The sequence below is a fragment of the Macaca mulatta genome, chromosome 8, assembly GCF_049350105.2.
Source record: "Macaca mulatta isolate MMU2019108-1 chromosome 8, T2T-MMU8v2.0, whole genome shotgun sequence".
Classification (NCBI taxonomy): domain Eukaryota; kingdom Metazoa; phylum Chordata; class Mammalia; order Primates; family Cercopithecidae; genus Macaca; species Macaca mulatta.
In genome coordinates this window covers 142384309-142407665 of record NC_133413.1, presented here as the reverse complement: position 1 = coordinate 142407665, position 23357 = coordinate 142384309, and the positions used below count along the sequence as shown (strand labels likewise).

The window sequence follows — 23357 nt, the reverse complement described above, 5'->3', positions numbered from 1 at the left end:
CCTGGTTGGCTGACTGGTAAAGGCAGGATTCAGGCATTCCAGATCCCTGGTAAAAATACCATCTTACAAAAGATTCTGGGTTTATGCTTAACAATCTGCAGGGTAGGTTTAGATTGTGAAGGGCCTTGAGTGTCTGGCTAAGAAGTGAGCATATTGGTTCTTTTAAAACACATCAAGTTCACTGCTTCTGCTTAACAATCGTTAATGGTTCTCCCTATAAATACTGTTAGGCAGAAGTAGTGAACTTATGTTTTAAGAGATGATTCTGACAGTGCTTAACTGAACTAGAATTGAAAAGTCCCCCCATGTCCCATTCTCCGCTGTGTGTCTTGGAGTAAGCACCAGCTTCTATCCTGTTTAGTTTCCTAAATCACTTTTCATTTCACGTCTTTTCCCTTGGGCCCATCTTGCTGGCTGCGTAGCGGAGGGAGGGGACAGTCCCATTCTGCTCCAGAAGGCTAGAGTGAAGGCGTTAGATTTGATGACTCCTAAGCATTATTCCAGGTCTGACTCAGTGAAAACAGTCTTCATAGCACTACACTGTAGACTGAATTACAAAAAGCTGGACCTGAAAGGGATTTTAAAGGTGATACTTTCCCTGAGATTACAGGATTCTGATGGTAACTTCTCCCCCAACAGTATAAATCAATAATGGGTGGAGAAAAAGACTTTTTACCCCACTTTGAGTTTATATGGCTTCTAGGGCATTTTTAGATTTCAAATCCTAATAGTTTGAAAAAGGGAACGGGCAAAACATGAACAAGCAGCTCTTCTAACTTCTTGGTATCTTTCTCTTGGTCCCTTTCGCAGCCCCTCTTTCTAAAGCTATGTGTTCCCAGGTGTCTATGTGGGGCCAGCAGCTTTTCACGTCACAAACCCTCTCTTCCTTGGGACACGCTCATTCACTTTCAGTTTTAATTATTGTCAATGTGTTTTTGACTTCTGAATCACTACCAAATCTCTGAATTCCAGGCCTGAATATTCAACCTCATGCTAGTATATGTTACTTGGATGCTCCCCAGGCATCTTAAATTTAACACATCCAAAACAGGACTCATGTTAGAGTCACTTCCTCAGGAAGCAGAAAGGCTGGTGTTATAACGATGATGGAAGCCCTGTAATGTTGGGCAAGGAAGTCTGGGTCCTATTGTGTATAGGAAAGTCTGAGAAGTATTTTAAGCAGTGCTTCCTACACTTCAGAAAGATGTATCTGGCAGCAAAATAAAAAATTGGAAAGAGTGCAGACTAGGGACAAGAAGCTACAACCAAAAAAGACAACTCTATAAAAAATAAAGATTCAGAATATATATTTCTCCAAGAAGATATACAAATGGCCAAAGAGTACATGGAAAGATGTTCAACATTATTAGTCCCTAGAGAAATGCAGTTGCCAGGGCCTGGTGGTGAAGGGGAATGAGTGACTGGTAAGGAGTATGCGGTTTCTTTTTGGGTGATTTAAGTGTTCTGGGATTAGATAGTGGTGATCAGTGCTTCACTTTGTGAATATATTAAAAGCCACTGAACTGTACACTTTGAAATGTGAATTTTATGGTATGTGAATTATATCTCAGTAAAATTTTTTTTTTTTTTTTCTTTTTAAAAGTAGACTACTATGGACTGAGTTGAATGCCCTGGATCCCTAATTTCAATTTCTTTATTCATTTAGATCACTTACAATTATATTTGAGATGATTACTTTTTATATTTTCTTGCTATATTAGGGCATGGAATGGTATTTCTAATTTTCAGATACACTAAAGTTGATGTCATAATGAGAAGTTTACTAGTTTAAAGTTAGTTGGTGAATGACTACTGTCAGCTTTAAGTCTGAATTTCAATGTACTCATCTGTAATATGTAAGCTTTGAATGAACCTGACTCTAAGATTCTTTCAGCTGTTAAGTCTTTTAAATCAGGAATCGTACACGTGTACAGCTGTAACCTTTATGCAGGTGAAGTAGGATAAGAAAAGCAAAGGGTCAGCAAATAGAACAGTGCAAGAGGTATTATGGCCAAAACCAGTGAGCAAGATGGGGGACACATGAAATTATAAACCAAATGCTCCCAGATTTAGTCTTGTTCTTAAATACCAGATTAGATGGTGCTATCTTGGACATTTTTTGCTTGACTTCACATCCTCTAATCCTCACATATCCCTTCAGACCCTGCTGTGATAACAGTTTCCACACAGACTCTGGCTGCCTCATAGAAGTGGAATGGCAATGCCTGCGTGCTTGCTGTACTGCTGTACTTCCTGCCTTTTGGCACAGGACTTCCCCGAGAAAGAGGTATGGGAAACCTGGGGTAACAGTTCAGCACTCAAGCACAAACAGTCCAAAAATGTGGGGGAGTTAATGACCACAGGGCCACCTTCAGCCATGAACAGAAGCCAAATAATAGATGCTTTCCCAATTTTTCATCCCCTGGGAAGTTTTGAGATTATTTTTATGAGACTCCTTAGAATGTCCAGTGGAATGGTTATGCAGGCACCTCAAGTGATAGGCAATCAAGAAATCCTCTTAACCGGCTTTTTCTGCTTCCATGTTAAATCAATTTCGAAAGTAATACCTGCACATACTCTTGTCTCAGGCTCTGCTTTAGAGAAACCTAGGCTAAGACAGTGCCTTCCTAAGAGTCTGCCTCTGATTCAACATACAGGTAAAAGGCTGAATACGGCAAAACTAAGAGGCAGAGTTTGATGTTCCACCTCGCCTCTGCTTAAAACTTATTTGAACTTGGCACTTGAGATCAATAGCTTATCAGATGAGAGAACAGGTAACAGGATCACAGCAAGAGTTGGAAGGAAAGTATATGGGATAGCACAGCAAACACCGTGCTCATTTTATACCCATGCAAACAGGTTCACAAACGTGGAATGGCTGGCCTAAGACTGCAGAGCTGAGGGCTGCCCAGTTGCTTATGTCCCAGTGTAGTGAACTTAAGGATGATTATTAATCACTTATTGAATGATTATTCTGTGTCACGTAGGTGTGGCACAGGGAACCTCTTCTAAGTGGTTCACTTACTCCTCACAGCTAACCTTGGAGAGCAGAATTTACCATACTCATTTTACAGATGAGAACTTCATGGATCAAAGTTCAGTCATTGGCCTAAGGTCACTCAGCCAGGTAGTGGTGGTGCTGAATTTGTGAACAAGAGCCGGAGCTCCTCACCGCTATGCTACATTGCCTAACAAAGGAGGTTCAGGCTATGAAGCACATCTGTGTAAGTGGTAGAATAAGCAAACCGGGGGTTGGGAGAGAGAGGGTACTGAGAGTGTGTGTGTGTATATATATATATATATATATCTTATTTTTTTTTTAAGAGCTGCTTTGTGTAATTTATACGACAAAGAGGTAGGGTTGAAAAGACAATCATTAAGACTGACACAGAGATGGCAACTACATTTTCACAAGCACACACTGTGAACTTTACCTTACTATGTCTTGTCATGATTAGCAGTTATCATTCTGATATTCCAATGTACATGGGAATGAATCCACTTGGCAAATTGATTTCTACTAAAGCTCTTCATTTTTTGTTTTTGAGATAGGGTCATGCTTTGTCAACCAGACTGGAGTATAGTGGCATGATCCTAGCTCACTGCAGCCTTGAACTATTGGGCTCAAAAGAAGCTCTTCATTTTTAATTTAAGCAAATATTGAATAAATTTAATTAAATGTAACAATAGCTATTATAAAAAATGAACTTAAATACAAGTAATCTGATTTATGTTTTATTGCTTACATACGAATTGCACAGTGAATTTTTACATTTCAAAAACTAACTTTATTACATTTAATACAGATATAAGCATGAATAAGACAAATTAGTTCCATTTTCAGACAGGAAGAAAAACATTTTGGGTAGGGAGAAGTTAATTGCTGGTAAAGTGTAGTACTATTATTCTAAAAGATAATGAGTTCAGAAATATTAAGGAAGTATGTGGGTGTGTGCGCATAGGTATTCAGGTAAACTCCAATAACAATAAAACTCTGTAAGTGGTCACAGACAACACAAGTACAGGAGGAACATTTAAATGTTAACTGTTTAATGTCATGAAAGAAAGAGTGATATAAGCAACCCAATACAGCAAAAAGAGAATGATTAACAATTTATTGAGTTTTATATATCTACAAAAATATAGCAATACAGTGAACTTCACCAAATCCTAAATGTTCACTACCTGAACTGGCTACCACCATGTGCACACCTCGTTCCTGCAGAATCTCCTGCAGATATGGGAGAGGCAGCCAGTGAACAGATCCATTTCTTGGGAGTCCTTGTCAACAAGACCAGTTCAGAAATCCAGGATATAAAGAAGCCTACTGTAATTTAAAAACAGTAACAAAAACCCCAACAAAACCCAAATCAACAAAGACCAAGATAAAGGTGTGATAAACATTAATTGTAATGGTTTTCCTTTACATGCAATACATGCATTTTAAAATCACTAAGAAACATGAAATTTTGTAGAGCAAAGTTTGTGTTTCACAGAAGTGCAAATGAATATTTTACTTTTTATACTATTAAATTATATATATTTTTCCATACAAAAGCACACAGTGTTAATCTATAAAATGACATCCAAGTGGATGATGATTGTTTTTGCATGTCCCCCTGCTTAGATTTTTTTAAAATATATAGTCAAAAATTAACATCCTTCTTTAAAAATACAGAAGGAAAAAAGGGCAATAAAAAAAATACAACTTGGCTTTACTGACTGGTGTAGCATTTTACCTGATCAAGAGGCAAAGTTCCAGTGACAACTGCCACAGGGCCCTTCAGTCCTCCAGTGGTAACGACTCCACTGTCACTCTGAAACAAATCTTGTTGATCCACATTTAAGAAGCAGCCCAGGATCTTTCAGTGTCATTTCATACGTTTCAATGACTAGACTGGTTTTCAAGATGTTGCGCTTTTCTTTAAATATTCAGAAATTTTCAAGTATGCTTGTCCTATTATCATTTCCTTACTTTTTTCCGTTTCTACTACAGGTGCCCAAATAGCCATAAACACAAACATCCCATTCTTCACTGCAATTTTTTAAACAAAAACAAAAGCCAAAAATTAAACTCTCTTCTAGGCTACAGTTTTTGATATGTATGCTGTTTTATGTAAAAAGAAATGGAATCTGAAAAGATAGAACTATAAACAGGTGACTTTATAAAAATGTCCTAAGAGAATTTTCTGAGTTACAAAGAAAGCTGTTCATTTTACCACGTGATAGAATTCACTAAGATGTAAGTACTGTTATGGGTCTGTCAGTGTATGTGTAGAGTGCACCTGTGATCTTGGTAGCTGAAATCAAAAGCAGCTTAAATTGACGAACTTTAGCACACTTGATTGTTAAAACACAGGCAGCTTTTCAAATATAATATAACTGATTCTAAACAGATGCGTACAAGTCACAGTTCAAATCTTACAAATTAAAAGTCCATCTGGGGAATTTTTTGACTATGAGGATCTAAAACAATGCACAATATACAAATGTAAATAAATGTACTCTTAATGGAAATCAAAATGTACAGACTCTTCACAGGTGAACTAATAGCTGTTTTAAATGTCTTTTTTCTGCACTAAATATATATCTCATTTAATTAATGGAGCCACAGCAAAATACTACTATAATTTCAAAGCACAGCCTGTAAACTAATACATCTTATGATGTAAAAATATTGCACAGTTTGGTACTCCAAGAGTGAGCTCTACACTTCTCAAGCAGAATGGTCAAACTCTTGGCAGGAAACCCAGTATTACAAGAACCGGACAATTTAAAGTATGGCGTTTTTAGGGTCATTTTCGAGGAATGCTATTCAACAGATATCCTATTATTGTGAAGATGAGGAATGCCTATCACATATTATTACAGTAACTGAATAGCAGGGTGCCTATCCCAGCTTATCTAAAGCATGGGGACAAAAAGCCACTGAACAGTTTTACAGCCCCAGGACTAGGAATATATTTAAATGTATCTGCCTTTGTAGAAAACAATAACAAAAATTCTACATCTAAGCGGCCGTGTAGATGTTTTTTTTTTTTTTTTTTTTTTTTTGAGACGGAGTCTCGCTCTGTCACCCAGGCTGGAGTGCAGTGGCCGGATCTCAGCTCACTGCAAGCTCCGCCTCCCGGGTTTACGCCATTCTCCGGCCTCAGCCTCCCGAGTAGCTGGGACTACAGGCGCCTGCCACCTCGCCCGGCTAGTTTTTTTTGTATTTCTTAATAGAGACGGGGTTTCACCGTGTTAGCCAGGATGGTCTCGATCTCCTGACCTCGTGATCCGCCCGTCTCGGCCTCCCAAAGTGCTGGGATTACAGGCTTGAGCCACCGCGCCCGGCCTAGATGTTTAAGAGAGAAACAATTTATACAGTTTCAATCCTCTGAAGGCTTACTTTTGAAAAAACATTACATTTGTGAAAAGTTTAAAATATACTACTTAACAGTGGAATAAAGTGAAACCAAAACATGTTCAACTTAAAAGGCAACAGGAACCTCAAAGCAAATTAACATGGCATAAATCTATCTTTGAAAGTACTTGAAATTATATATAGCTCCAAAACTTCTAATATGGTATGCCAAGCATTTGGTTAAAGATATGTTCCATCATTATTTTCAAGAAGTATGTTAATACACATTATGTAAACCCTGAAAGCTCAGCTTGGCTGTAATTTTTAGGCTTTACAAATCATATGCTGAGGTCTTCATGAGCCAATCAGTACACACACAGATCTGGAAACTTCATCTCATAGACTGGGACCGATTGGTATTGGGCATGCCCAGAAGTAATGGTCAGTGTTCCTGATGGACTGGGAGGAGGACTGTAAAAGAACAAAGGAACATGGTCAGCAGGTGTACTCACAAGCTGTTCGTGTCACCGAGTATTCTGTCTACTATCTGCAAATATCAAAGTCAGACTCCTCAACTGCAGAGATCAATGACATTGTAGTTACTGGCCAACTACAAGGCTGCATGGGAAACAGACCACAGTAGTGTCAAACTGTTTTTAAGTCTAAAGCAGACATTTTCCTTGGAAAATATGTATATACAATTTTAAATGCGATTATACTCTACCCATTCTTGTAAGCTGCCTTGTTTCATTAGTAAAAAATTATTTCATGTATACAGATATTATGTTTTTGATGACAGCATGGTATTCCATTATACAGATATATCATACTTGATTTAATCCAGAGAACAAATGCAGGTTCATTTTCATTTTCTCATCATAATAATGTTAACAAGTCTGTTCTTACACATACATAATTTTATTCTGACTGGTTGTCTCCTTGGTTTATAGTCTTACGAGCAGAATTTCTGCATCGAAGTGTATTCAAAATTTTGACTTTGGTACATACATATTACCGGAATACCAGCAATTTATACTTTCAGCTTTTCAGTGTACCTTTTACACTGTTACAAATATTAGATATAGTCAGTCTTTTTAAAACAGCTTTGCCAATCTGAGAGGCAGGAGGTAATTCTTTCTTATTTTCATTTTTAATTTTTATGTTACTATTAATGGCAAGTATCTTTGTAGTATCCATTTTAGGTTTCTTTGAAAATGTAAACTGCCTCTAATCCTACTCAGATATTTTTCTCTTATCAATTTGGGAAACTAACCTTTTGTCATATGATACAAATGCTTTCCTCTAATTCATTATTTCTCAACTTTTTCTGTTGCCAAATGCTTAAAAACCTTACCAGAAAATCAATTATTTCCTTGTAATTTTTAGTTTTTGAGTTATGCTAAGAACAGCGTTCCCTCTATGTCAAGATTACAAGAAATACAGCTGTATTAATTCTACTGTTTTTATGTATTTTTCTAAACAATGAGTGAAGTTGTCTATTTTGGTAAAAGCAGTGAAGTGGAAATCTTCCCCCAACCCTCCCTCACTGGTCAGTAGTGTTTAGCAGTTGTCCAAACGAGATTAACTCAACAGTTGCTCTTTTCCTTGAAAATCTGAAATCTTATCTTTACCACAGATACCTTCCTATACTTGAATTTTCCTCTCTTCCACTTACCCATATGCAGGTCCAACCTGATGTAAGTACCAAAGATCTGTCATATGTTTTTCTACCAAGCAAGACAATTGCTCCCTTGTTTCTTTCTACAGCATTTTCCTGACTGCTCTTGCATGTGGATTCTTTCACATTGCCCTTAGCATCATTTGTTCAAATACTTAATAAAAATTATCTTACTAAAATGATAGCTCAGTCTACAGAAAACTGATGTCTATATCAACTTCCTATTCAAGAATAAGATGTTTTCATTTGTATAAATATTCTTAAGCATATTTCAGAGATATATAGTTTCTTCATTTAAGTCTTATATAGTTCTTTGAATTTATTAGTTCATGGTTAAGAATGTTTTCATTTTAACAAATGCACAGATATTAATTTCATATAATTATTTTTAACTGTAAATTATCCTCAATTGTTAAGTTATTCAGTTGGTTTTCTTCTATTTTCCTGATATATCTATTTTTGGTAACTAATAATTTTGGAATTGCTCCAGATTTATCATACACTTAAATTTTTTATTAAGGGATAATTTTCACAGAGTGAAATACACTGATCTTAAGTGTACTGTTTGACAAAAATTGACAAATGTATACACTCATGTACATCACACCCATGTAAATCATAGTCCAATAGAGATAATGAACACTTTCTTTTTTTTTGAGATGGAGTTTTACTCTTGCCACCCAGGCTGGATTGCAATGGTGTGATCTTGGCTCACTACAACCTCCTCCTCCCGGGTTCAAGAGATACTGAACACTTTCAATCACCCCGAAAATGTTTCATGTCCCTAACTAGTCAATTTCTCCCCACTCTGACATACCCATACACATACATCCTCATGCAACAACTATGTTCTGATCTCCATCACTGAAGATTAGTGGTGCTTGTTCTTAACCTTCATGTAAATGGTCTATACAGGCTCTATGAACAGTCCAACAAACTGTCTTTTTATGTCTGATTTTTGTTACTTAATATGTTTTTTAGATTTATCCCAAAAATTGTGTTCCTTTTTATTGCTGAATAGTATTTCATTATATTATCATCATTTGTCTGTTCTCGTGATAATGGACATTTGGCAACTATGAATAAAGCTGTCATAAACATTCACATGTCTTTTTGTGAATATACTCAGTTCTCTCATTTTAATGGGCACAAAATCGTATCTTGCTATTTAAATTTGCATTTCCTTGTTAACTAATGATTTTAAACACTTTTACACATGCTTATTGGCGATTCAAACATTCCTTTTGTAAAATGTCTACTGTCTTGGCCATTTTGAAAATTGTCTTTATTTTTCAGTTGTAGGGGTTCTTTATCAGATATCGGTACTGTGTATACTGTATTTTCTCAGTTTGTGGTCTGCCTTTTCATATTCTTACTGGAGTCTTTTAAGGGTAAGTTTTTAATTTACATGAAGACCAATTTACCAATTTTGTTTAGTACTCTGTGTGTCCTAAGAAATCTTTTTGCTCATTTAAGACTGAAAGGACTCTTTCCTATGTTTTGTTTTAGAAGTTTTGGTTTTAGATTTTACATAGACATTGATTACCCAACTTAATAATTAATGTTTATGTTCAGTGGAAGGTAGGGATTGAGATTAGTATTTTTCTCTGAGGTTATCTAGTGGTTCCAGGACATTTGTTTAAAATATTTTCTTTTCCTCATTAAATTGTTTTGATTCCTTTATCAAAAATCACTTAAGTTTTTGATAGGACTCTCTATTCTGTTATCTTGATCTCTTTGTGTACTCTTATATCAATAATGTCTTGACTTCTTTGGCTTTAAAAATCAAGTATTGAAATTAGGCAATGTAAATTCTTCAACTTTATTTTTCCTTTTCAAAACAGTTAGCTACTCCAGGTCCTTTGTACTTTCATCTGAATCTTAAAATCAATTTACACGTTTTTACAAAAAAAAAAAAAAGTCTGTTGGGGTTTTGATTGACATTTTATTGAAGCTACAGATCAACTTGAAAGAAACAGCATATAAACAATATTTAATCCTTCAGTCCATGAACATGGTATATCTCTCCTTCATTTAGGTATTCTTTAATTTCTCTCATTCATGTTTTACATTCATAACAGAAATCTTACATACTGTTAAATTACGGCTAAATTTTTTTTTAATGCTATGTTTAAAAATTTACTCTTGCAATTGTTTGTTGTTAACATATAGATATACAACTGAATTTTGAATACTGACCTTGAATACCTTGAATCCTGTGACCTTACTAAAATTCATTTAATTCATGTAATAACTCTAGTAGGGTTCTTTTTTTTTTTTTGTCTTGATTACTTAAGATTTTCCACATATACAACCATGTCATCTGTGAAAAGATAGTTTCATTTCTTCCTTTCTCATCTTTATATTTTTCCTTTTTTTCACTTTACTTACCTAAGACTTCCAATACAATGTTGACATGGTGAGAGTAGACATCCTTGACCCAGTTTTAGGTGAAAGGCATCAGACTTTCACCATTATATATAACACCAGCAATAGATTTTTTATAATTACTCTTTATCAGATTAAGTTCCCTTCTATTCCAAATTTTCTGATAATTTTTGTCTTAAATGAACATTGAGATTTTGAAATGCTTTTTTTTCTGCTACTGGTGTGATCATGCAACTTTACTCTCTTAATTAATGTGGTGAATTTTGCTGACTGATCAACTTTCTAATGTAAAACTGATCTTGCTTTCCTCATAGTAACCCCATTTATTTAGGTCATATCATCAGTTTTATACATTTGCTAACATTTTGATAAAGATTTCTATGACTATATTCAAGAGGGGTACTTGTCTATAATTTTCTTTTTTTTTTAATTATTATACTTTATGTTCTAGGGTACATGTACACAACGTGCAGGTTTGTTACATATGTATACATGTGCCATGTTGGTGTGCTGCACCCATTAACTCGTCATTTACATTAGGTATATCTCCTGATGCTATCCCTCCCCTCTCCCCCTTCCCCACAATAGGCCCCAGTGTGTGATGTTCCCCTTCCTGTGTCCAAGTGATCTCATTGTCCAATTCCCACCTATGAGTGAGAACATGTGGTGTTTGGTTTTCTGTTCTTGCGATAGTTTGCTGAGGATGATGGTTTCCCACTGCATCCATGTCCCTACAAAGGACACGAACTCATCCTTTTTTATGGCTGCATAGTAGTCCATGGTGTATATGTGCCACATTTTCTTAATCCAGTCTGTCACTGATGGACATTTGGGTTGATTCCAAGTCTTTGCTATTGTGAACAGTGCTGCAATAAACACACGTGTGCATGTGTCTTTATAGCAGCATGATTTATAATCCTTTGGGTATATACTCAGTAATGGGATGGCTGCGTCAAATGGTATTTCTAGTTCTAGATCCTTGAGGAATCACACTGTTTTCCACAATGGTTGAACTAGTTTACAGTCCCACCAACAGTGTAAAAGTGTTCCTATTTCTCCACATCCTCTCCAGCACCTGTTGTTTCCTGACTTTTTAATGATTACCATTTTAACTTGTGTGAGATGGTATCTCATTGTGGTTTTTATCTTTGTCTCATTTTATGTTGAAGTTATGCTGGCCTCATGAGTTAGAAAATGTTTCTACCTCCTTTGTTTCCTGAATATATATGAAACTGGTATTATTTCTTACCTAAATGTATGATAAAAGTAAGCAGTGAAGTTAAATGCATTTTCTTGTAGGATGCTTTTAAATTTCAAATCTATTTCAACAGTTAGAGGGTTATTTGGATGTTTTACTACTTTTTGTGTCAATTTTAGTTAGTTTTGACTTTCAATGATTTTTGCCCATTTCATCTAAATTGTTGAATTTATTGTCATAAAATTGTTTTATCACATTCCTTTATTATAATTCTTTTTTATTTGTAATATTGGTAATCTGTGTTTTCTCTCTTTTTCTTCCTTAACACTGACTAGAGGTTTACCAATTTTATCAACTGTTTCAAAGAACAAACTTTTACGTTTGTTAATATTTCTTGTTGTCTTATTGCCTATTTTCTGTTTCACTGACTTCTGATATACTAGTTTAGCTTACATTGTTCTTCTTTCTCTAATGTCTTACCAAAAGTAATTAATTCACTACTTTCAGATCTCTCTTCTTTGCAAGCAAAAGCATCTAAAGATATAAAATTGCTCCTGAGCAAGATTTTAGCTTCATCTTACAAAACTTTGATAGGTATTTTCAGTTTAAAATGTTTTCTAATTCCTCCTTTCATTTCTTCTTTAAGATATGGGTGTGTTTTAATTTCCAGACATTTGAAATTTTTCTAGATATGTGTTAATGAATTACATATTTTTTTTTGTGGCAAGAGAACATACTCAACATGATGTCTTAACATGTCAGTTTCCTGACATTTACTTACATTTGTTATAGTCCCACATTTTTCTATTTTGTGAATGTTGTATGTGCTCTTCAAAAGAAACTATATTCTGTATTTTCCTAGCATAGTGTTTTCTAAAGGCCACTTAAATTGACTGAAATGGTTCAAATCTTATATCCTTTCTGCATTTTTGTCTTCTTGTTGGTTATGTTTTAGTACTCTTATGAGAGGAACATTAAAATTTGCAATTATAATGCAAAGAAACAGGAAAGTATCATGAGAATAAGCAGTGTCACACACATTTCTTTCCATACTATATGTATCTTGTCCTTTAAATTCTTTGACATGTGTGTGTGGGGTCTGGTGGGAGGTGTGGGTGTGTGGTGTTCTAAGGGCCTTTTCTACTAATTCTAATAACTGGGTTATCTGTGAGGCTGCTTATTCTCACTGTATTTTACAGCTTCTTTGCCTTTCTTGTTTTTTTTAACCATACTCAGGTATGGTTAAAATGTAAATGAAAGAACAGTGGGAGCAAAGTATAATATTGTGTGTTCTGCTTCTTTTATGGAGAATACAAACTCTTTCCACTGTCTGATGGTTAGGGTGAGGCAAATTAACAAGAGGAAATGTATCAGACAGGACCTGAAAACTCTGAAGACACATTTCTATAAAGTCTGTTTAGTTTCTCCATAAAGCTGTTCCAGAGCTACTGCTTCCTAAATAGGTGACCCTGTATAAGTTACCTAACTTCCATGTATCTGTTTATAAACATGTAAAATGAGAATAATCACTATCTGTTTGTTAGGGTCTGTTGCAGATATTAAATAAAATAATACATTTAGCACAGTGCTTAGAACAACACAGGTGCTTAAAAATGTTAATTATTAGTAGTAACTTTTCAATGAATGTAAGTATTAGTAGTAGCTGTGGTATCAATGAAACAGAATTAGTTATAATACTTACTCTAAAATATTAAATTCATATAATTATGTTAGTTTGACTACATGTAATATGGTGATCTCTAGCAACATGCCTTTTAAGAACATCAGTTATGGATTTGAATTTTGACTTTGTCACTCGCTAGCCGTATGACCTTCAGCAAGTTATTTTACTTTTCTCTAAGCCTTGGTGTCTTCACCTGAAAAATGAACAAAATAGTGTCTACCTACCTTTCAGGGCTATGGTGAGGATTAGCAGAAATAACAGATATAAACCATGTAGCATAAGATCAAGTACACAGCAGACATTTACTACTAAATGTTTGAAATTTAGTCATCAAAGAAGTAAATGCCCATACCCAGCAATTTTAATTGAATCCTAAGTCTAGCACAATAGTCCCCGACCTTTTTGGCACCAGGGACCAGTTTTGTGGAAGACAATTTCTCCACGGATGGGGACTGGGGGGATGATTTCAGGATGAAACTGTTCCACCTCAGATCATCAGGAATCTAATGGGATCCCCTGCATGAGCAGTAGTTCACAATAGGGTTCCCGCTCCTATGAGAATCTAATGCCGCATTGATCTGACAGGAAGCGGAGCTCAGACAGTAATGTTCGCTTGCTCGCCGCTCACCTCCTGCTGTGGAGCTTGGTTCCTAACAGGCCATGGGCCAGTACAGGTCTCTGGACTAAGGGTTGGGGACCCCTTTTCTAGCACATGTTGAATATTTTATTGTGATTTTCTGTTCTTAAATTTTGTAAATGAGTGATTCTCAACTTAGAGAGTGTAGCAGGTATGGGAGGGAAATGTCTAGAGTAAGATATATAATGACAAAAATGTGCCTTGCTTATCAAAGCAGAAAAAAGGCTGAAATAAAAAAGCAAGTTGCCTAGAGCATTTACCTATCTAATATTAATATAATACAGGGTTGAAGCAAAACAGACTTACTTAATCAAGCTAAAAATATAAAAGATATGGCAGATACAGAAAAAATTTCCAGAAGCATAGACATATCTTCTGGCCGCCTCTCACGAAAGCAGGTTTCCACACTGCCTCTCCTTCCTTCAGGTGCTACATTTCTTACTAATGTACAGACATAGGATAATCAAAGAGCACAATAATTCACAACAGAACTGAAATGAATATGATGTAAAAAAGCTAAAGGAAAGTTCAATAATTCAAATGAGCTATCTGCATAGGTAGACTTATTACCGCCCTGAAAAGAACCATGAGGCTGACATATTAAAATGCAGTTTCTGCAGGACAAAACGATTCAACATGAGCAATTTCCTAATTAAGCATAATATTAGAATATGGGTCTTTCAAATTACCCAGATGTCCTTATGAGATCATCAGGAAGGAATGAATAATCTAAAAAAGCAGCTAAAAAGCTAGAGGACAACTAGTCAAGAAAGGGTATCAGACTCTGCCTAAAAAACAGAATCCCTATTAAGCAAAGGATCACCTATATGATCTTACGTTAATCCTAAATGCAAAGCATTACTTTAACATAACTTAAACATAATGAACCACAAATTCATAGGGGTCCGACAGTTTCTATTTGCGTATGTGTGTTATTGCTACTGTGGTAACAAAACCCTTACCGTATGGTGAGTTCCAATATTTGAGCAAGTCTATCATGAAGCAAATTTGCCTGCAAAAAAGAAAAAAATGTTAAGAACGGATTATTTTCTAAGAATCTATATATAATAATAGCAATGTAATTTAAGAGACAAAGTGTAATTGTGACTATTAAAGCTGATTAATTATTAAGTACACAATGCTTTAACATTTTGGTTTGATCTGTCTTACCTATTAGAATTTAATGTAAGGGTTGTCTTTTTCTCCCTTTCCTAGTCTCGATGTTAAAAACAAATCAACAAACACATAAAACAAAATACCTGCAGCAAAATCATGAAAACCACTGAAAAAAACTATCAAAAGAATAACAATCACTAATATTTAATTTGGGAAACCAGTTCCACCATTTCCATCAGCTTACATCACACAAAGAAATTATTTAGGCCTCATAGATATGCCTTCAGAGTTTTCAGTCCTTATCAGATATATTTTCCTGTGTTCTACTGATCTGACTAAAGCTTGGAACTTATCAACCAATCACTAAGTAAGAGTTTCCACAAAACAACAGCCCACCCACAATCCCTTCACCATTTGTTCACTTACTTTGGATTCACACTGTGCTGCTATTTCTTCAAAAGGTGCTTTCTGAAATTTCTCTATCACAAGACGCCTCTTTTCCTTTTCCTGTTCTTCCATTCCACTGGTATCTACATAAATATTTATAAAGACTCATTAAAGGGAATACATAATTTCACAGAACCCAGTCAATGACCATTAAGAGCTAATGATATATCATCCAAAATTAAGGGCAATTTACAGGGCTACTTTTGCAAGAAAAAAATAAAAAGGCCTAACATCCATGAAATATCTTAAGGCTAGAAAACACATGCACAAAAACAAAACAAAACAAAACAAAACAAAAAACTAAGGGTTAGTACTACACAGCACAAGATTCCCTTTCATAGAATGCCTTTGTCTCTCTTACCCAAAAACAGCAAGGGAATGGGAGCTTCCTACAAGTCGAACTACTTCGCGGTCCTTCCCGAAGGATGACTCTTTTATATAAACATGTTCTTGCATATATGAGGTACTATATAAAATATTTGCTAAATTGAATCTTGGTACTGAGTGGAATAACTGAAATACGAACGGGGTCATTTGGAACCATGTTGTTGTAGCCTTTTCCATTTATTTACCATAATTTGGGAAGGAATTTTCTTGGTCTTATGATGATGTATGGTCTGGCCAAAGTTTGTGGGAAAGTAAATTAATAAATGTCTTCTTTTATATCACTGCCATAATTGTGTCTACTTGTTCAGGAATATGACCCTGATGGGACAAGACAATTTTGAAGCCTAAAACATGTAGCTAAATAAATGATACATTTCTATAGAAGCCCCCAAGTGTTTTTGGTTTTGTTTTTGTAATGTCCCCTCTACTTATTCTGTCATTGAAAAAAAGCAGCAGATAAAGATAAGTTAAATATCGGTAGTACTAACAAGTGCAAAATATCTCACCAATTGCTTTCTTCAATGCTTCAAAAGTGATTTCTTCAGTGTTACTAACCTAGAGAAAAGTGATTATAGGTGAAATCGAGAGTTAAAAAGGGTCAATATAAGTAATACCTTTACCTAGTTACAAGTCATCTAAGAAGTTTTTCAGATTTGTTTTCTTCTTTGTGTTGGTCTGAGCTGTGATTATACTCTGCAGTACCAAATAATCTCCACTTTTTCACTGGTTCTAACAATGGCCTACTGCAGTGGTTCCCCAAAACAAGTCTATAGATTAGCATTAGACTGCAATAATTAACATACTCTAGGCAACAAAACCACCTTGAATTACAGAACTCAGTCTCCACTTCGGTGAGGCACAGGAAGATTTGAGTCTCACTGACTGAACATTGTGCTGTAAGTAAACGATGCTCTGAGACAGTGAAGGCTGAGATTATATATAAATACATTTTTAGACATGTGATAAAAAACAACTAAGTACTCTACAGCCACTATAATTTTGGTATCACACACAGTTTACAAATCAAAAGTGAAACTAAGATTTTAAACGATTGAAAAGTAAAAACCACTACTTCAGGAAGTATTTCTCTAAAGTCAATCACCAATTTATAATCTCTGAAACTATCCTTTTAACATATGTCTTTCAAGTCTCTCTTGCTTTGAGATATGTAAAAAGGTATGAAAACAACTGCTTTAAAAAAAGGCAAAAATACATTTTATGGCATCAGCACATTTTCAGGAAAAATAATATATCTAGTTCCTATAGTATCTCTGAATAAAAATTAAGAAACGATACATGGGTACTTGCCTGGGAATCTGGTCATCCCTAATTTTAGCTCATGAGCTTCTTTTGCTAAGTCTAAGGCAGCAAGACTAACGAAAGCAAAAGATTTCATTCTCTGCACCTTAGCTTCTCTGTAATACAAAGGCTTTAGCTGGAAATCAAGCAGCAAGAGTTCCACTCCCTCAGTTTTGCTACTGAGGGTTCATATTTCTAGTTGAAGTCAGATTAAACTTGGGAATCTTCAGCTGTTTTGTTCTAGATATCTGGAGCAGACATATAAGATTAGACTCTGGCTGGTCAATTATTTGTACTTATAAGCATTCTAGTACTTCAGTGAAAAAAAGAAATTGCTTTTGTTCTTAGAACTGGCTAAGAGCTTCTGACTTTTGAGATACAACTCCAGTATAGGAAAAAGAACATGGGAGAAGTCAGAAGGCCAGCATTCTTGATATATATAATTTTTACTTATTACCTGTCAATCTCAGATAAGAGCTAAAATACCTTACCCTATTAACTCTTCTTTTTGTCCCTGTTTGCCTTAATTCAGATAATTATGATGCAGCTTCCTAGCATCAAGAGCCCCCAACTCACGCCATCAGTGTCCACCTTTTTTCTTTCTTTTTTTTTTTTTTTAACATCTCCTTTCTTTAAATCCCTTCAAGTCATTTGTTGGTCCTATCCATTCTACTTTAAAGTAGAGTATTACTGCCCTCCTGTCCCTCTTTGTTACCTCCAGCCTGGCTACTCTAGATCCTCATTCCATCAACTGTGGACTATTACAAGGATCTCCTAACTGCCTCTACCTCCAGTCTCTTCTTTCTAATTTAGCCTTGTCACACTTGAGAGATTCTTTTTATGAAAACACATTTCTAATAATGACACTGACTAAATTTCGGTGTTTACCTACTTCCTATGAAGTTACATACAAAGCCCTCAGCCCGGTATACAACTTTCTATAATGTTCCTTCAGTCTTATCTCCCACTTGTCCCTTTCGTGAATCTTTTTTTTTTTTTTTTAAAGACTAACTGCTTTATACTAGCATTTAATGATTCATGTTTTTATATACCATAGCTGGTAAATACAAGCTACATACTTTATTTGGTGATCTACCAAACTACAATCTATTCCAACTCTAGAGGAAAAACTGGTTATGTTGGAGTTATAGAGAAGTGGTGCAAAGGCACCATCCTAAAGGAATTTCAACATTCCCTTTATAATCTAGGACTTTTGATTTATCTATGATCTACAACACTAACCTAGACTATATAATGCCCTTGGGCCTACATAAAATCTACCATTCATCTTTTTCTAATTATAGTAGTTGTTATGTCACTTCCACAAATATCATAGTAATTTGATAGCATCTAGCACCACAGTGTGACTAACATTGACTAGATGTTAGCATACACACAGTATCTCCAGTTGTATTTGGGGAAAAAAGACAGGAGTACATGGATATAAAACAAAGATCTGTTATTTGTACCAGAATAAACAACAATCTTTTGCAGTCAACCAGTGACTTAATTTTGTACCAAAAAATTTAACATATACTCAAAATTTAATATATATAACATCCTACCCATGGCCTTAAATAATCAAGCACTTACTATAAGCTTTTAGAGAGAAGAGTAGTGTGATGATTTCAGGTTTTACTCATATCAATTATGCATATATAAGGAAGCAAAAAATCATGCCTATAGTGCTTTATTCTATTAGTCAAGCTGATAATTTTATCTCGGGAAACAGAGATGCCTCTGTTCTATTTTAGTCATATATCTTCTTGAATATGTTAATTTAAATTAGGTATCGTTATAAAAATGTGTGTATGCATATATATGTATATATATGCATATATATGCATACATATACACATGTGTATATATGTGTATGCATATATGCGTATATATATACAGATATATATATGCATTGGGAAGCATTCCTCTAAAGTCAATTACCAATTTATATTCTCTAAAAATAACTTTTACCTTGAGTCTCTCAAATCTCCCTCTTGCTTTGAGATATGTAAAAGGTATAAAATCAACTGCTTTATGATAAAAGTATCAGTAATACATTTTATGCCATGAGCACATTTTTAGAAGAAATAATAATATACATCTTTTTATCTATGGCAATTTTTAGAAAAAGTTCACCAAATGATTCTCAGTAGGCCAAGGTCGGAATTGCAAATGTCAGAACTGGCACATCTCAAGTGGACCAGGTATTTCACCAGACTAGAGTTTAGGGAAACAAAAGTTTGTGATGGTCTCCATCTAAACAACCTTCTGCCTCTCTCTCTTTTTTTAAATTGTAAGTTTAAAAAGCAAAAGCAAATACATCTGAGGATAAACTAGGATTATACATACAAACTATAAATAATTTTGATCAAATAAAAAAGTTATTTTTTATGAGCAATTTTCTTATCTGATTCATTGTAAGAAAATAGTTTGATATTTTGCTGCACCATTAACTGGTAAATATCTATTTGATGTGAATTTCTTCTGTCTGTTGTATGAAAGTAATTAATTAGTTTTAGCCTAGAAGATAGTATTATTCTGTCTTCTGGTATTTGAACAAACATCTCTAATATCCAAAAGCAGATTCCACAATGGTAAATGAGTCCGAAACTCAAATGTGCTCAAGTAAATGTGATACTAAACTGTACTTAACTTTTCAGATGCTTGGTGTGAGGCATATTTGACTTAGGACTTATAGTAAATGAAAAACAACAGGATCTTTTAAGAGTTAATAAAAATATTAACGGACTTTTAATGTAAGATTTGTGACAAGAATCTTTCCCCTACACTGGGTCTTTATGCAAATGTTTTTTCAGTTGATTTTATCAAAATAGACTGACTCTTTCCAACAGTTTCAAGTGTTCTCCATATATTTTTGAAAAAAATAAGAATAGTTAACAAAAGGAGAAAGGTGAAAATAGCAGTCAATAACATATAGTGTACTCTTAACAAAATTAAGTTTATAAACTAAGACTTTGGATGAACTTCTTCCCTAGAAAGGTAATAGTGGCAAATTCATAATCATTAAAAGGACAGAACTAGCAAGATACTGTTCTTACTAGTAAGGGGTGTATAAATTAAATAGCTCTGAAGAAAGAGGTGAATTTAGGCAAGGTGGTTATTAAGCCTTAAATTGGTAAGAAACTTTAGCTTTAAGGCGTCGAGTTTCAAAATGAACACTAAATGCTGCTTCAACTACTCTTGATGCCGTGCTGATAATTTCTTAATAAAACTGATAAGTTCTATGTAATGGGGAGTTGAATGGCATAGAAAACATAAGTCAGTTGGCTGTACTCTGGCCACTAAATAGGTTTAGTACCTGAAGACAAATAAATCAATAGGAATTGGAAGGGGGTAGGAGGGAGGCTTGAGAAAGCATAAATTCAGATAACTTCCTTTCCCTTTCCCTATAGGGATATTCTTTTAATTATGCATATTGTACCAATGAGAAATAAATACTTAAGAAGGCAGACAATGGATAAACCACAAGGTGGAGGTTCACTTGACATGCTGGCATTTTGGCATTTTTACTTGACTATGAAAAAATTCTCTGGTGGTTTGTGTTGAATAAGTCCTAGAGAATACTGGCTGCTTTTTCCCCTATAACTCAGGAGGGTACGCTCTTGTGCTCTTCTGAAACGGGAGGAGAGCATGAAATCTATGTTTTAAATAAGCCACAGTCCTTACAGAGTACATAGCTCACTAACGCAGCTTAAACTACATCCTTACTATCCAAAATAATTAAAACATTTTACCTTAGAGATGAACTTTTAAAACTTTTTAAAGGTAGTGAGCATTTGGCTTCACATGAGGATGTATAGTTATATTTATTTCTGTAATTTGCATTTCCTAAATTTTTAAAAATAAGTAGGATCTAGACAGCCCACTAATTTAATGACAGGCTTTGTATAAAGTTTCTTACAAAAAAAAAAAAACTTTTACACTAAATTATAATGTGAAATCTGACAACATCGTAACATATAATGTTAGGTTTATATATCTTCACAGACAGCTGAAATGAGTTCAGTAAAATAAACTATAAATAAATTCAAAGCTAAATCAGATTAATTTCTACTAATAGTTTAGTTGATTTGAGGATAATTTAGAGTTGTATTTTCTCTTGTTTGAAAGTGTGGAAGGCAAAAATTCTTTTAAATGATGTCTACCAAGACAGTACTCTACCATAAACTTTCAGTAACTTACCACATCATCAGAAGGAACATTGTTGGATAAAATATCCACCTGAATGGATACGGTGTCCACAATGCTTTTTCTTCTAGAAAGTCGATCTTCATCTGAAATAAAATTGTTTTCCTCCCATTATTTGTTAGAAATGTTATGTTGGTTTTCATTTATAAACTCTACTTATCTCAGATTTCAAAAACTGTCAAAAAATTAAGACAGTTTGTCTTTTTTGTTCCTTCTAAATACATAAAGCAGTGTGTTCTCGGACTTTTACATTTCGTGAAGCAGATTAAAAAGTAAGATTGATGGGGTAAACTGAAATAAGGTTATCAGATTTTTATTTTTCAAAAAGGGGCATTTAGGACAGCAACAACCACCACCACTACCGAATAGTTTAAGAAAGCAAGTCAGTGTAACAGCAAACAAAGGAAGTACATAATCTAAACTTAGTACATTTATCCTAACTCAAAACTGACAATATTAATATTGCCCTTATCTCTCTAATATTTTCACCAAACAGTGAAAGCTGTCAACTAACTCTGGTTCTAGGATGACAGTTTGGGAAGCAATGTTTAAAGGTGTTTACAGTGCATTACAATTTGTGGACGGAAAGCAATTGCTGTTTCAATTAGTATCTCCTCCAGCATTGTCCGTTCTGTCATCTCCATCAGCTGTTGTTATTTTGTTATTTTGCTTTATAACTGATCACTTCTCCAGAAAGATGTTGCCTTTACCTCAGTGCTCTAGCTAATCTACTTTTCTGCCCCCAATTCATTTGTACAGTCTGAACAAATTGCTCTGATTTTTCACTACTGACTATGCCGAACTCCTGTAATTATAATCCCAACCCCAACCACTCTTCTGACAGCGCTCTTAAATAAAATTCCACGGTCTCCCAAATCACTAAATTCAAAAGCTAGTCCTAGCCCATTTTCTGCTTAACCACTTTATGAACATTTGAATTTGTTGATCATAATGTCCTTACATACATTCTTTTCTACTTCTGTTTTTCTACTTTAGCATTCAATACTCATCAAATCTAGGAAATGATTAGAGACCCTGTTAGGTGTTACGGACAGTCTGCTGAATAGATATTACACACCTCGTGCAGCTTCCAGTTTAACAGGAAAAATATACAATAAAATCACACAAATTATTAAAGTATGATGGAGAGTACAGGATGCTAGGAAAATATCAAATAATCATGATTACAACCGAAAAAAGGAAGTCACTTTGTGTATTCCAATATATAGAATTAGAGGCTTATTCAACCCTTGGAAAGCTGAGTGAGTAAAAGTTAGGCTAGCCATCGGATATTCTCAGTCTGCAGCATGGAGACGGTAATTCTCAAGAAGCTTCTGGAAGTTGCTAGTCTGATATCCACCCATTTGAATGCTACACTGTCTTTTAAAGATAACAGTTTCTCCTCTTCTACTTGCAGATTGTTCTCAGCGCTTTTCATTGTCAGTCTCTGATTCTGAAAAAACAGTTCCCAATTTTTCCTTTACGACGCAGAAGAGAATTCAGGAAGGATGACAATGATGCCAAGTTGGCTACTGTTCTACTCCCAGTCCTAAAAGGAATGTACTCACCCAGGTCACATCCCAGGACCTCTAACTCTCTCAGAGAGTTCCCAGGTACTATTAGGGTTGCAGCTGGCACCCACTAGGTGATCTATAAATACTTGTGTGACTGAGCAGGATTCTGGCGCCTCCTTTTCTGAGTTCAACATTTCCAATTTCTTATTAATCAATTCTATTTGACATGTTCTAAATCCAATTCCACATCTCTAAATAAACCATCTTTATCTCCACATTGTCCTATTTATTTTCAGGAGTGCCATCTTTCAAAATCTTCATTTTTTCTTACCTAAACTCTTAGGATAGCTTTCCAGTGGGTCTTCCTAGTATGTTTCTCCCTTCTGTACTACCAATAGAGTTGTTTCAAAAACAGATCATTTTCAGTCCTAATTAGAATTGTTAAACAAATGCA

The 23357-nt window shown here is 34.9% G+C and overlaps 1 protein-coding gene across 4 annotated transcripts in view; it reads right to left on the bottom strand.

Moving 5' to 3' along the window:
- Positions 1-3722: 3722 nt before the first annotated feature.
- Positions 3723-23357, bottom strand: part of EFR3A (EFR3 homolog A) — a 102447-nt gene continuing 82812 nt past the window's right edge. For all 4 annotated transcript variants that reach the window (XM_077944034.1, XM_077944033.1, XM_015146000.3 and 1 more), the window contains exons 19-23: positions 21384-21475; positions 16388-16436; positions 15474-15577; positions 14894-14943; positions 3723-6817 (exon numbers count right to left, since the gene is read on the bottom strand). In XM_077944034.1, coding sequence (XP_077800160.1) covers positions 6712-6817; positions 14894-14943; positions 15474-15577; positions 16388-16436; positions 21384-21475 — 401 coding nt within the window. In that variant the 3' untranslated portion in view covers positions 3723-6711. The remainder of the gene's footprint in view (positions 6818-14893; positions 14944-15473; positions 15578-16387; positions 16437-21383; positions 21476-23357) is intronic.